This window comes from Hyaena hyaena, unplaced genomic scaffold, assembly GCF_003009895.1.
Source record: "Hyaena hyaena isolate Hyena2069 unplaced genomic scaffold, ASM300989v1 scaffold_844, whole genome shotgun sequence".
NCBI lineage: Eukaryota > Metazoa > Chordata > Mammalia > Carnivora > Hyaenidae > Hyaena > Hyaena hyaena.
In genome coordinates, this window is record NW_024081476.1 from 514,100 (window position 1) to 529,301 (window position 15,202).

The window sequence follows — 15,202 nt, forward strand, 5'->3', positions numbered from 1 at the left end:
TCCGGAAAGCCAACAAGTTCCTACCCCTAAGTCTGGTTTCCATTTTCTTGCTAAAACTTAAGATTTAAAAGTTAACAATTGCTAGGCATGTGCTAAGCACTTAACATGCGTTCTCTCATGAAATCCTCACACCAACCCTGTGACACTGGGTCAGTGTTTCTCTACTCTGGCAGCAGTTCAGAACTGTCCTCAGTGCTTCTGAGGGGCGCCTGGGTGGCTCAGTCACTTGAGCATCCAACTTCAGCTCAAGTCATGATCTCACAGCTTGTGAGTTCCAGCCCTGCATCACGCTCTGTGCTGACAGCTCGGAGCCTGGAGCCTGCTTCTGATTCTGTGTCTCCCTCTCTCTCTGCCCCTCCCTTACTCACGCTCTGTCTGTCTCTCAAAACTAAATAAACATTAAAAAAAAATTTTTTTTAAAGATAAATAAAAAATCCACCAAGGTCCAGGCCCCATCCTCTAGGGATTCTGAGGCAGATGGTCTAGGGTGGGACCCTGGACACTGGTAGTTTGAGAAGCTGTTTAGGTGAATCTGGTGTACACCAGGGTTGAGAACCACTGAATGAAGTTCTCTACTGACTGACTGGAGCAGGGTGGTGGATGGCTTGAGGCGAGTGGCAAAGGACTGCTGAGCAGTACTCACAGCCTAGCTAAGGTTAGAGACCAGGAATTAGTGGTCCCAATTCCTAAGGCTGTGTGACTCTCCAGGACGTCCCAGCAGTTCCGGGTTTAAACGTAAAGGAAGTAGAGATGCCGAGCCGGCTCATTTGGTTAAGCTTCCAGCTTTGGCTCAGGTCATGATTTCACAGTTCATGAGCTCGAGCCCTGCATCAGGGTTGCTGCTATCAGTGCAGAGCCTGCTTTGGATTCTCTGTCATCCTGCCTCTCTGTCCCTTCCCTGGTCTCTCTCTCTCTCAAAAATAAATAAACATTAAAAAAATTTAACGTAAAGGAATTAGGCCACGGGACTGATTTGGAGTTGGTAGTCTGGCAGGTGGATACAGCAGCTGACCAAAAGGAAGAAGAGTCAGGGCTCCCAGATCCAGTGGTCAAGCTCTTTGATCTAATTTCCAGCTTATTGGACATATAGGGCTTGGATGACAGACATAAAGCCTAGGAGATGGTGGGGAGAACAGGCAGGCTCGAGGGCTAGAGGTCAGTGTGCAGAGAAAAGAACAAGGTTGGGGGAGGCAGGAAGTAAAGGGGAAGGAGGAAAGCTGTGGTTGGCAGGTAGGTTTCAGAATCCAGACAGCTGTAGAGATGCAGCGCAGGGCATGGGCTCAGGAGTGGGGTTGAAAGCAGGATAGCAGGATGTGGAAGGAGCCTAGCCCCTAAAAGGCTGGAGGGTTCCAGGGTTCCCTTCCTGTTGGGAACTTTCCAAACACTAGAAACAACCCAGATGTCTTCTAGCAGGTGAACAGTCACACACACTACGGTGCACCCACTCCACAGCACACTACGTAGCCATACAAAGGAACAGACTCTTGATATGTGAAATCTCCAAAGAATTATGCCAGTGAAAAAGCCAAAAGGTTACATATTGCATCAATTCATTCACGTAACATTCTTGAAATTATAGAATTTCGGAAATGGAGAACAGATCAGTTGCTGCCAGGGGTTAAGGACGGAGGGAAGTGGGGGAGGAAAGTGGGTGTGGCTATAAAAGGGCATTAACAGGGATTCTGGGGGTGATGGAAATGTTCTGTAATGCTTACTGGATCAATGTCAACCTCCTGGTTGTGCTGTTGTAATAGAGTTTGATGCAAGACGTTGCCATGGGGGGAAACAGGGTAAACAGCACATGTACAATTTTTTACAACTGGAATGTGAGTCTCAAAATATCTCAAAAGATGGGATGCCTGGGTGGCTCAGTTAGGTATCCAACTATCAGTTTTGGCACAGGTCATGATCTCACGGTTCATGGGATTAAGGCACACATCGACCTCTGTGCTGACAGCATAAAGTCTGCTTGGGATTCTCTATCTTCCTCTCTCTCTGCCCCTCCCCTGCTCACGTGCTCTCTCTCTCTCAAGATAAAAATAAAATAATCTCAAAAGAAACAGTTTTACAAGAGAATTTAGTCCTCATCAACTTTCCTATGTGCCACTTCTTTCCACATATCTCATGCACAGCCAGACTGAACTCATTTTTTTTCCCAGAAAGAGCAAGATGCCTCTTTGAGGCCATATGCAGTGGAGTAGTCTCTTGGGCTGGGTGCTTGTAAAAGTCAGCACATAAGGTGAAAACTGCGTATGGCCAAAATTACCCTACAATATCCCTTATGAAGACACTGTATTGGACACCAACATGTCAGCCCTCGTCAAACCCAACACAGTCTGTCTCCCCCAGCCTGCAGCAACAATGACCACTTCTTCAGCTGAACACCAGATGAAGTAGGTTTGCATTTAGGGACCACGTTTTATGAAAACTTCTCTTTGGATACCAGAATCCCACTTCACATAATTGGTTGCTCATACGAGAACAGGGGTCAACTATGGAGAAGCCAATTCATGTCTCCCACCTCACTTTCTCTGGAGCATAGGGTCATCGAATAGAGAAGTGGGTAGAAAAGCCCACACTAGTTCTATGCACCCTCTCTCTTTTTTGGCTGTGTGTGTATGGCTGGATTTATACGATGCAATTCCACTACTCACTCCACTTATTATACAGCAATGAAATTTATGTCTTTACCTAACTGCTCCAACTACATTGTGATAATAGAAACTATCTCTTACCTGTTTTTTTTAAAGATTTTTTAATGTTTATTTATTTTTGAGAGAGAGAGAGAGACAGAGAGTGAGCAGGAGAGGGGCAGAGAGACAGAAAGGGAGACAGAGAATCCAAAGCAGGCTTCAAGCTCTGAGCTGTCAGCACAGAGCCTGACGCAGGGCTCAAACTCATGAACCGTGAGATCATCACCTGAGCTGAAGTCGGAAGCTCAACCAACTGAACCACTCAGGTACCCGTTCTTTTTTTTTCTTAAACTTTTTTTTTTTAATATTTTTTATTTATTTCTAGGAGAGAGAGAGACAGCGTGAGCAGGGGAGGGTCAGAGAGAGAGGGAGTCACAGACTGAAACAGGCTCCAGGCTTTGAGCTGGCAGTCAGCACAGAGCCCGATGCGGGGCTCGAACCCACGAACCGCGAGATCATGACCTAAGTGAAAGTCGGACGCTCAACCGACTAAGCCACCCAGGCGCCCCTTTTTTTTTCTTTATTATAGAAACCATCTCAGTACACTGCTTGGCACAAGGCAGATGTCACTAAATCCTTACTTAATGAATGAATCCATGTATGGAATCCCATACTGACTGAAACAATCAAATTGCCTTGTTACGTAGCACTAAGTAGTAAGGTTCTGTTTACAGACTATGTTTTCCCAGGGCAGATGACACTCCTCTTGGACTAGGTCAAGTACTTCAAGTAGTTATTTGTGATTGCCTCCCATCACAGTGTTCATGGTCAGGGCCTTGGCTTGTAGCTTACCAGTGGAGGAGCGATATAAAATATTAAAATATTATTTCCTTCTGACAAACAGTTCATTCACTTACTGGGGAAGATCTAAGTTAATACATTTTAAGAAACAATACAAAGCATGAAGAAATTCTGGATGTTTGAGGAAACAGTTGAGAAAATACTTAAAACAGAATTACTTTTCATAGGTGAGACTGGTCCCTATCTTCCAATTTTATGTTATCTTGATTTCACATCAGTAGTAGGCTAGCCTCTTTTTTTAAGTTTGTTTATTTTGGGGGTGGGAGGGGCAGAGAGAGGAAAAGAGAGAGAATCCCAAACAGGCTCCACACCATTTCAGTGCAGAATCTGATAGGGTGTTCGATCATTACTGGAGATCATGACCAGAGTTGAAAGCAAGAATGAGATGCTTAACCAAATGAGCCACCCAAGCGCCCCAATAGTAAGCTAGCCTCTTAGAATGGGTTAAGCATACTGTCTTTTCCTTTTCTGGGTACCAAAATAACACATGTGTATATGTTATTTATATTTAACATGAAAGAAAAGGAACTAGTAACTCACCTTTATTGCACTGCCACCACCTTTGGGACCCTGAGACTTCTTGTCAGAACTGTCACTCCCAAAGGCTGCTCCCCCTTTAGAGAAGAGATCACAGGTACTCATTTGAAAGGCATCTTTAAAAAAAATTTTTTTAATGCTTTATTTATTTCTGAGAGAGAAAGAGACAGCATGAACAGGGGAAGGTCAGGGAGAGAGGGAGACGCAGAATCTGAAACAGGCTTCAGGCTCTGAGCTGCCTGTACAAAACCCGATGCAGGGCTCAAACCCACACGTACCACAAGATCATGACCTGAGCTAAAGTTGGATGCTTAACGACTGAGCCACCCAGGCACCTCTGAAAGGCATCTTAATATTTACAAACAGATCCAACACAAGAGGAGTGGATACTTCTGTCATAGCACCACGCTTCAAAAGGGCACTCTGCCAGACACTTTAGTACAAGAAGCTGTGTTTAACCTGCAACCCACCTCTCTCTCTTTTTTTTCTTTCTTTCTTTTTTTTTTTTTAAATGTTTTATTTCTTTCTAGGAGAGAGAGAGAGAGACAGCGTGAGCAGGGGAGGGCCAGAGAGAGAGGGAGTCACAGACTGAAACAGGCTCCAGGCTCCGAGCTGGCAGTCAGCACAGAGCCCGACGCGGGGCTCGAACCCACGAACCGAACCGCGAGATCACGACCCAAGCGAAAGTCGGACGCCCAACCGACTAAGCCACCCAGGCGCCCCATCTCTCTTTTTTTTTTCTTAAATAGTTTATTGTCAAGCTGGTTTCCATATAACACCCAGTGCTCATCCCCACAAGTGCCCTCCTCCATGCCCATCACCCCCTTTCCCCTCTCCCCCACTCCCATCAGCCCTCAGTTTGTTCTCAGCATTCAAGAGTCTCTCATGGTTTGCCTCCACCCTCTCCCCCACTATTTTTCCCCTTCTCCCCCATGGTCCTCTGTTAAGTTCCTCCTAATCCACCTATACAAACTCACCTCTCTTAAAACAAGAAATTCGTGCCCACAATAAGCCCTTCGTAGAAAACAGATATACAAGTGAGTGCGCTAATGGATGAATGAGAGCACCAAAAGACTAGTCCAGATTCGCTGGGCCCAATTTGAAATCCTGCTTTCTAAGAGCAAATCTCTGAGCTCCTAAAAGATTTCTAATAAGCACTGCAACTATGTATTTGAGTACTCACAATTCCAATAAGTAAAATCTCCAAGAATCTATTTTAAATAAAGATCAAATTTCCCACCATCCATATTTGGCTAAAGAATACATTCATATCCAAATTCCTGGAGTGTCCTACGTTGCCCAGTGATACTTTCTGAAGAAAAGTTGTTGATGTTCAGATTAACAACCACAGGCAACATCTTACATTTTACTATTATGTCATCTCACCACTATGTCAATCTTGGTGTTCGTGGCAGCATACTTACTGTTAGAGGCTGGATTAAATGTTCAGCTCAATAAACATTCCCTAAATAACTACTAAGTTCCAGACACTGGGCATACAAGGATGAACAAACCACGGTACCTTCAGGAAGCTCATATGCTACTGGGGAAGACAGATACGTAAACAGATCATTTCAGGAGAATGACCTAAGATCTATGGAAAGAAAGCTGTGGAAGCACAGAGGGCCATTTGAGCCAGTCAGGGAAGGTTTCCTGGATGAACAGATGCTAACTGAAGAAAGGACAAGGATGAGGAGACACCCCAGTGTGGTGGAAGATCGTGGTGTGTGTAGGAAACTATGGATGAAGCCAAAGCCAAGTCTGAGGTGAGAGTGCTGTGAGATAAGCCCCAGGGAAGTGGCTGAGGGTTAGGGCGTGAGGGCCTAAGAGCGCCACTAAGGAGCCTGGAATTTATCCTAGTATAGGGAACCACTGAACAGTTTTAATCAGGAAATTCCATCTTAAACTTGTCTTAATATCTCCAATGCCTAACACTGTGACTGGCACACAACAGTTGTTCAATAAATGTCCAAGTAAACTGAAAACCCAAAATGCTGACCACCAAATGCCTAGGAAAATGCTACTGCCAAAGGAGTTTTGTTACACCAAACTCTTAAGTAGGTTTGCCATACATTCTCTCCTTAACGATGATGCCTTCCTGTTATCCCAGCCCCTCCCCCGCTGGATGCTGCCACCTTCTGACTGCCACCTCACTCCCTTTGATTGACTGAGGACTCTGGCAGCAGTTCCAGCCGCCTTTCCACCCTCACTCTTGCCATCATCTTGGATGACCTCCCCACCTAAGCTGAGGAATCACCCAACAACCTAACTTCACACTTCTAGACCTCCCTCCTCCTCAATGTCCATGCCTTCTACTCCAGGCCACCTGCTCCCAAGGGCACAACACGATGGAACTGTACCACCGAGAACTAACAGTTCAGTCTCTGGATACAACGTCATGTTCTTCCATCCTTCTCATGCCTCACTCTCACAACACTGGCTCTTTGACTTCACAGAAGCCACTCCCCACTTTGGTACCTTTATCCTGCTGTGTTCCCCTAGGCTACCCAATTTCTCCTTCCCCTGCCAGTCTGGACCCCATGCTCGATCATCTGTGTTCCCACGGGCACCCTTAATTCTCTTGTCAAGCTATTCTATTCTCATTGTCCAACAAACCCTCAACCTTGGCTCAAGGCTGCACCTAGATCTTTTCAATCTTATACTATGCCAGTTGCAAGTTACCAGGTAAATCATGACTGTACAGTGTCCTCTACAAATTCATGGCCTTCAACCTCAGGCTCTCAGCCTTGACGGGTGATCCTTTTATTACTGTTTCCTTCCCTTTCCCATCATGCCTGATGACTACTCCAAACTTTACCACTCTCAAGAACCCTACTCAGTCCTTGTCCCTCGGTCTTAAAAATTACCCTTGCCTTCCACTTTAATAAGAAATTGAGGCCATGAATCATGATTTCCTATAAACCCCACCTTCCCACTATGGCTCCAATTTTTACAACCATCCCCATCCTCTTCTCTTTCCCTATGGCCTCAAGCATAAAGTGTCCCTTCTCCTATTCAGAGGTTAACTTCTCCACCTCTGTCCTAGACTCAATTTTCTCCAACTTTACTCCTCTGGCCCCTTACCTCTCTAACTCTACCGGATCCTTTACATCAGCCTCACTCTCAAGCTTTCCTCATTTTGAAGAAACAAGCAAAACTTTCTCTTAGTCCTTTGTCTTCTTCTATCTACCATCTAATTTCCCTGCTCTTTCAATAAAGGCTTTCCAGAGAAGTACGCACTGACTGTCTCCAACTTCTAACTTCCGGGTCAATCCTCTAGTCACTGGCCACCCGCTGCCGCCGTCCCGGGCCCCGGGGATCGCCGGTCCACTCCCTCCCCTTGCTCCTCATCCGATCCCATTCTCTCTGGCTGCTCTGGCCGCTCTACCTTTCCCTCCTTTCCCGGAACCGCTTTTTCCCTTGGGCGGCATCTTCGAATCTTGTGGCTGAATTGTCAAAGGCTTCGGTTGCCAGACCAAGTCCCTTCAGGCCCCCACGGGCATGTCCGAAACAAATGCCTGAAAACGGCATCGAACTTGAGTGTTTTTGCTGCGGCCTTGGAAGCAGGCAAAATTTGGGGCAGACCCGGTCCTTGGGCCCGCGGACCAATAGAGCTGAAGATGTCTGACCAATAAGACGTTTGGATCGGCTAGAGGGGCGGTGCCAATGGTGGAGCAGGGGCGGGAAACCCCGCCTTTGCGGGTTTTTTTTGTTGTTGTTGTTGTTCCTTCTGTCGCACGCCATTATTTGCACCAGCTCCCAGACTCCCTCACTCCCCCGCCCGTCTCCTCCACGCAGGCGTAGTGGAAGGCGCGGGCCTCTGCAGTCCCTTGGCGCCGGCTCTAGCCAATCCCGCGGGGCCGCCAGACAAAGGGAAAGGAGGAAGAGCCACGGTGGCTACCCCTCCTCCTGCTCCCTCCTACGCACAGGCCTTGCCCTCCCTTGTGGTTTTTCATTTTTTAAATGTTATTCTGCAGTTGTATTTGATTGGATTTAAAAGATAGTTAAAAAAAAAAAAAGCTGTTACCCCTCTCCCTCTTGCAGAACTCTTTATCATGGAGAAAAATTGGAAGCGGTCTAAATGTTCCTCAGTAGGGTATTGCTTAAATAGATGTTTCAATCACACAGAAGGATATGCGCCATTTAAAATAACGAGTGTAAAGCTGTCTGTGCAGACACAGGAAATGGCCTTAAGGCAGGTTACAGACCAAGCTGTAGAATATGATTCATTTTTTGAAAAAAAGTATATAGTGTGCTTTATCATATATGCATAAAAGACAGGAAGGCTACCTAGCAAAATGTGACCAGTGGTGCTAGTACAAGTTGTTGTATATGTTTCTGTGTATTTCCCAAATGGTTCTGTAATGGTGCAGCATAGAATTGTAGTTAAAAGCCTGGAATCTGGAGCCAGACTGCCTGGCTTCAAATCCCTGCTCCACATCTGGCTACTAGCTCTGTGACCTTGAGGAAATTACTTCATCCTTCTTTGGCTCAGTTTCACTATCTGTAAAATGGAGTTGATGATAATAGTACCTACTCACAGGGTGTTAAGAGAATTAAACAAGTTTATATTTATAAAGCACAGAAACCAACGACTAACTCCTAGAATATTGGTATAAGAGGAATGAGTTTTGAATTTGTATCTCCACACTTTCTTCCCTTACCTGTAACCCCTCTTCTCCTGATTTGTATGTAAGGTCAGACCTTTTTCTTAGGCTCCATAAGACAGCTGTCCCAGCTTGCTACTACCAGCCAGAATATATAGGTCCTCCAGTTCAGAGTTTAGTGTTTGGATACAGCCTTGCTGGACTTGGGGTGCTTCATGCCCAAACCAAAGGATCAGGCATTTTTGAGATTGTGCCCACCCCCAACTCATACATAACAAGCAACCCACTCTTGTTGTACTGCTGTGACTTCTGGACACAGCACATCTTGGGCACTCCTTGTTTTGGAGTAGGAGTGATCAACTGGGAAACACACCCAGTGCTGAGGGGATCATTGGTTTTCCGCTTCTGAGGTGGATCCAGCCCATGTACTTACTTTCCAAGTCCAGCTGGGAGATGGGGGGTGGGATTTGACAGTGACAGTATGGCTCATCCACAGCCAGAAGCCCAAGAGGCACTTTACTTCTGAATTTTCATAGGGAACAGCCCTTCTGTGACCACTGACCATGGAATGAAGAATGGGAATGAAGCAGAGTTCAGATCCCAATGAAGAGCCAGCATTGAATGGCAGCTGCACCTGACAAATGCTTAGTGCCTGGAACATTGTGGGAGCTCCGTGTGTCCCAGCAGATAACAACAACAACAGTAATACAAAAGTCTGTGTAAGTGGCTGAACTTAGCTGAAGCAGTACCTAGGGGCCAATAGCTCAAAGGAGAAGAGGATGGGCATTGGTCTGCTGGGGGTTTTCAAGGTCAAAAGCACTGTAAGGCAGTCAGATTCAGAATCATATACAATCTCAGCTATGCAGTATGCATCACAAAAAGGTGGAGAAGGAAATATGATAAAATCTTTAGTGTTCAGGGTGCCTGTCTGGCTCAGTTGGTGGAGTATGTGACTCTTGATCTCGGGGTTGTGGGTTCGAGTCCTAAGTTGGCTGTAGAGATCACTTAAAAAAAATCAAGTCTTAAAAAAAATCGTAGATGTTCATTCTGGAATGTGAATTTGTGGCTACCTTTTATTTATTTCTGTTTATATTATATTCTGTTTATATCAATTGGCATGTATTTTTATTTTATTCAAGAAAAAAGAGCAATAAACGTTATTTGTAAAACAAACACCAAAAAAGCTAACTTCTCTACAGGGTTAAGTCTGTGCCAGTCTGTGGAGGCCGACTGTGGAGGAATCTGTGGAGCAGAGTGACGAATGAACATAAGAGCGGGCAGGGGGCAGAAAGGAGAAAACTTCAGCCTTGAAACCATGGTAACGACTGCGGGAGTGTGCACAGTGAGTCAGAGCCAGGGATGGCTGCCAGTTGTATTTTCTATTAATTATCTCCTCAGACAGATTCTTCCACGTATTTCTTAAACAAGGAAAAATTAGGAAGGGAAGCTGGCAGCCCTCTTCCCAGAAGTTCACAAACCTTGACCGATACTCACTGTCCTGCCCTTCCCGGTCTACAACCAAAGGCTGCAGTTTCTTTCTCATTTGAGACCCCAGCAGAGCTTATTCCGAAAGGGGAGCTTGATGCAACAGAACACAGAGATCTAGTGGATCCCATTCAGAGGTGGTCAATCCCTGGGGAGCTCTGGGCCCCAACCTCTGCAGACAAGGGTAGAAAAAGGTCACCTTTGGAAATGGAAAGAAACAAAAATCAGTACACGATGGATGAGATCAGCCACCTGCAAAAGTAGAGCCCATTATAGCAAATGGATACAGGTATATTCCCAATGGGATGGATGGGTCTCCTGAGCTCAGTCAGTGGCCAAAGAACTTTCTAATCTTCTTCATGCCCTTGTAACATGTCTGGCATGAGAGAATGAAGCTTTGAACAACTGTTTTTTTAAGGGCTTCAGAGAAGAAGATTCCACTTCTGTTTGTCCAGCATGGTGTAAGAAAGAGCTGCAGTTTCTGGAGAACATTAATATTCCAGTATCTAGTGAGTTGGATTTTATTTGGAGGCTGTGTTCATTTGAGACAGTGGAAAACAACCAACACAGGTGGCATATGTAGCATGAGCCACAGGCGCTTTCCCTTCAGTATCTGAGTTTCACAACAGTTTTTTTTGAAGATTTTATTTATTTATTTATTTTAAGTGGTTTTTTTTTGTGTTTGTTTTTTAGAGAGAGAGAGCTCACACACATGCACACACACGTGTGTGTGTGGTGGGAAGGAGCAGAAGGAGAGGGAGAGAGAGACTCTCAAGCAGGCTCTATGCCCAGCATGGAGTCTGATATGGGGCTTGACCCCACGAACTGTGAGATCATGACTTGAGCTGAAATCAAGAGTTAGACACTTAATGGACTGAGCCACCCAGGAACCCCTAAGATTTTATTTTATTTATTTTTTTAAGCTTATTTATCTTGGGGGGTGGGCAGGAAGAGAAGGAGAGAGACAATCCCAAGCAGGATCCCATGATGGCAGCATGGAGCCCAATGGGGGCTTGAGCTCATGAACTGTGAGATCATGATCTGAGTGGAAATCAAGAGTCAGATGCCTAACTGACTGAACCACCCAGGCATTGCCCTACGATTTTACACCCAATGTGGGACTCAAACTCATAGCCCTGAGATCAAGGGCCTCATTTCTCTACTGACTGAGCCACCTAGGAGCCCCTGTTTTCATAACAGTCTTTTTTTGCAGAGAATCACCATTGCCATTTTAGAACTGAAGAAATGGGCTCAGAGGAATTAAGAAGTGTCTTCAAGTTTGCACATCTAGGGACTGTGGCAGGGTTGGCCTCTGAACTCAGATCTGATGTTCTGCATGATGACACTGCCCTAGGCTTTGCCATCCCCTACATGAAACCCAAGAACACCCAGTCCCCTTTGTTCTGAGTGGTATTCAAGTCAGCTTCCCAGGCACCTGAGCCCTTACAGAAATCAAGGTGCCAGGCCACCCACCTTACAGAAATCAATTCGCCTCTGGGTTATGCATTAATGTTCATTTTGAGTAACCTGGAAGGTGATCACTTCTGCCTACTGGACCTCCCAGGCCCAGAAGCACAGAGGCAAGAAGGAACATGGTGTGGGAGGTGAGCAGTGAACAGAGCATTGTGGCCAAGGCTGAGGGGGGGCAGTGGGGAAGAGGTCTTTTTTGTCCTCATCCTCAGAAAGCGGTCTCCATGTCTAATGGATTCTGCCTTCTAAACAGCTCATCTCCTCTGCTCCTCATCATTGTACAGTGAACAACGAGCACTTCACTGAGATTCACCAAGCATCTCTTGCCCTTGTCCCCTGCCCTCTTTGTCCCTGCCACAGCCTTCTGAACATTCTCTGGACCCTTGGAAAAGCCTCCACTTGTGGTCTCTCAGCTGTCTCCCAAGCTACCCTCCCACCTCCCCAGCATCTGAGAGAGAGCCCTCAGAAACACAGATCTGATACTCATTCCCCCAGTTAAGACCCTTCAGTGGCTCCCTGTAGTATGAGAGGCTCCTTAGCCTGGAGACCCGAGGGCCTTTCTGCTGACATCTGCCCTCATCTCTTGCTAGTCCCCACAGGGCTTCAATCACATCGAGTTACCATTTACAGGCCCTCAAATGTATACTGCTCTCTTAAGACTCCATGCCCTTGAACATGCTGTTCTGTCTACCTGGAGTGCTCTTCTCCCATTAAAAAACTTTTTTTTTAATGTTTATTTTTGTGTGTGTGAGAGAGAGAGACAGAGCACAAGTAGGGGAAGGGGTGTGGGGGAGACACAGAATCCAAAGCAGTCTCCAGGCTCCGAGCTGTCAGCACAGAGCCCAATGCGGGGCTCAAACTCACAAACTGCGAGATCATGGCCTGAGCTGAAGTCAGTCACTCAACCAACCAAGCCACCCAGGCGCCCCTTGTCTCCCATTTTTTATCTAGTTAACCTATATTTACCTTTCAAGACCAAGCTCAGGTGCCTTCCCTGACCCTCTTCTCTACTTCTTCCAGGGTGAGCTAGGCACTCCTCTGCGTTCCCAAAGCACCCTCTGCTTATCTCTAATATTTGTATGATTTTCAGTAATAATCATAGATGTACCAGTTTGTTTACCCATTGATTCATTGAAAAATATTTGGGTCATTTCCATTTGGGGGCTATTACCAATAAAGTGGCTTTATACATTTGTGTACAGGTTTCTATGTGAATTCAAGTTTTCATTTCTCTAGGATAATTTCCAAGAGTGTTACTGCTGAGATGTATGGTAAGCAAGTTTTATTTTTCAAGAGACTGCCATACCCTTTTTCAGAGTGGCTGTACCATTGCATATTCCTGCCAGCAATGTATGGGTGACCCTGTTTCTCTGCCTACTCACCAGCATTTTGTGTTATCACAATTTTTTTAAATTTTAACCATTTGAAGATAGGTGTGTACTGATACATCACTGTGGTTTAATGTACATTAACTAATGGCTAATGATGTTAAGCATATTTTTATGTGTATGTGTTAATTTGCCATCTGTATATTCTCTTCAGTCTCTGGATTTTTTTTTTTACTGTTGAATTTCAGGAGCTCTGTATGTATTCTAAATATGAGTCCTTTGTCAGATATGTGGTTTGCAAATATTTTTTCCCAGTCTCTGAGCTTGTCTTTTCATGTTCTTAAGAGGGTTTTTTCTAGAGCAAAAGTCCTTAATATATTTTCTTTTATGGATTATTTATGTTATGCCTAAGAACTCTTTATCAAGGCCTAGGTCCCAAAGATTATCTCCTATTTCATTTCTAAAAGATTTATGTTTTACACTTAAATCTATGATCCATCTGAGTTAATTTTGTACAAAGTGTGAGCTTTAGATCAAAGTCCTTTTTTGGGGCTTATAGATGTCCAATTGCTCCAGCATCATTTATTGAAAAAAAACTATCTTTCATTATTGCTTTCGCACTTTTGTTAAGATTCAGTTGTCTGTACTTGTATGAATTGGTTCTGGATTCTCTATTCTATTCCATCAATCTATGTGTCTATCTCTCCACAATATCACACAATATCATGCAGTCTTTTTAAAAAATTTTATTTGACAGAGAAAGCATGTGAGCAGGGAAGAGGGGTGGGGGGGAGAGGAATGGAGGGAGAGAGAAAGAGAGAGAGAGAGAGAGAGAGAGAGAGAGAGACCCCCAAGCAAGCTCCATGCCAAGCTCAATCCAATGTGGGGCTTGATCCCACCATCCTGGGATTGTGACCTGAGCTGAAACCAAGAGTCAGACGCTCAACCATCTGAGCCACCCAGCAACCCCTATCATGCAGTCTTGATTAGTGTAGCTACATACTATGTCTTAAAATTGTGTAGAGTAATTCCTCCCACTTTATTCTTCTTTTTCAAAATTGTTCTAGCCACTCTAGTTCTTTGTAACTTCCATATACATTTTAGAATAGGGTCGCCTGGGTGGTTCAGTCAGTTAAGTGTCTGACTTTGGCTCAGGTCATGATCTCACGGTTTGTGGGATCGAGCCCCCTGTTGGGTTCTGTGCTGACAGCTAGCTCAGAGCCTGGAGCCTGTTTCAGATTCTGTGTTTCCCTCTTTCTCTGCACCTCCCCTGCTCGCACTCTGTCTCTCCCTGTCTCAAAAATAAATAAACATTAAAATAAATAAATAAATAAATAAATAAATAAACTTGTCTGTATCAACAAAAAAATGTTGCTAAGATTTTGACAAGAATGGTGTAAAACCTGCAAAACATTTTGGGGAGAACCGACACCCTTACTGTGTTGAGTCCTGCAATTCAGGAGCATAGTACATCTCTCCCTGTAGTTAGATCTTTGATTTCTTTCATCAGCATTTTGTAGTTTCAGCCTACCATTCTTGTACATATTTTCTTACATTTTTATCTGTGTGTTTTCTTTGAGTGATTGTGGATGATAGTATAATTTTAATTTTGGTTTTTACATGTACATTTATAGTATTTAGAAATGCAATTGAGTTTTGTATGTTGATCTGGTATCCTGCAGCCTTGCTGAATTCATTAAAAAAAATTTTTTTAAATGTTTTTTATTTATTTCTGAGAGAGAGAGACAGCATGAGGAGGGGAGGGTCAGAGAGAGAGGGAGATACAGAATCTGAAACAAGCTCCAGGCTCTGAGCTGGCAGTTAGCACAGAGCCCGATGCGGGGCTTGAACCCACGAACCGTGAGATCATGACCTGAGCCGAAGTCCGATGCTTAACCGACTGAGCCACCCAACCGCCCCTGAATTCATTTATTAGTTCTAGGAGGTTGGGGTTTTTTCATTTCTTTTAATTGTTGGTTTTATAGATTTCTTGTGATTTTCTATATAGACCATCATATTGGGGCACCTGGGTGGCTCGGTTGAGTGTCTGACTCTTGGTTTTGGCTCAGGTAATGATCCCAGGGTCATGGGATCGAGCCCTGCATTAGGCTCCATACTGAGCATGGAGGCTGCTTGGGATTCTCTCTTTTTCTCCCTCTGTCCCACCCCTGTTCACTCTCTCTCTCTCTCTCAAAAATAAATTAAAATAAAAATTTTAAAAAGGCCATCTTGTCATCTCTCAATAGGGATCATTTTGTTTCTTCCTTTCCAATCTATATCC

At 44.7% G+C, this 15,202-nt stretch overlaps 1 protein-coding gene across 1 annotated transcript in view; it reads right to left on the reverse strand.

The window, feature by feature from the left end:
• The window catches only part of PIN4 (peptidylprolyl cis/trans isomerase, NIMA-interacting 4), a 15,202-nt gene extending 7,645 nt beyond the window's left edge, over positions 1-7,557 (reverse strand). The window contains exons 1-2 of the mRNA XM_039219861.1: positions 7,420-7,557; positions 4,035-4,108 (exon numbers count right to left, since the gene is read on the reverse strand). Coding sequence (XP_039075792.1) covers positions 4,035-4,108; positions 7,420-7,462 — 117 coding nt within the window. The 5' untranslated portion in view covers positions 7,463-7,557. The remainder of the gene's footprint in view (positions 1-4,034; positions 4,109-7,419) is intronic.
• Between the last annotated feature and the right edge of the window lie 7,645 nt (positions 7,558-15,202).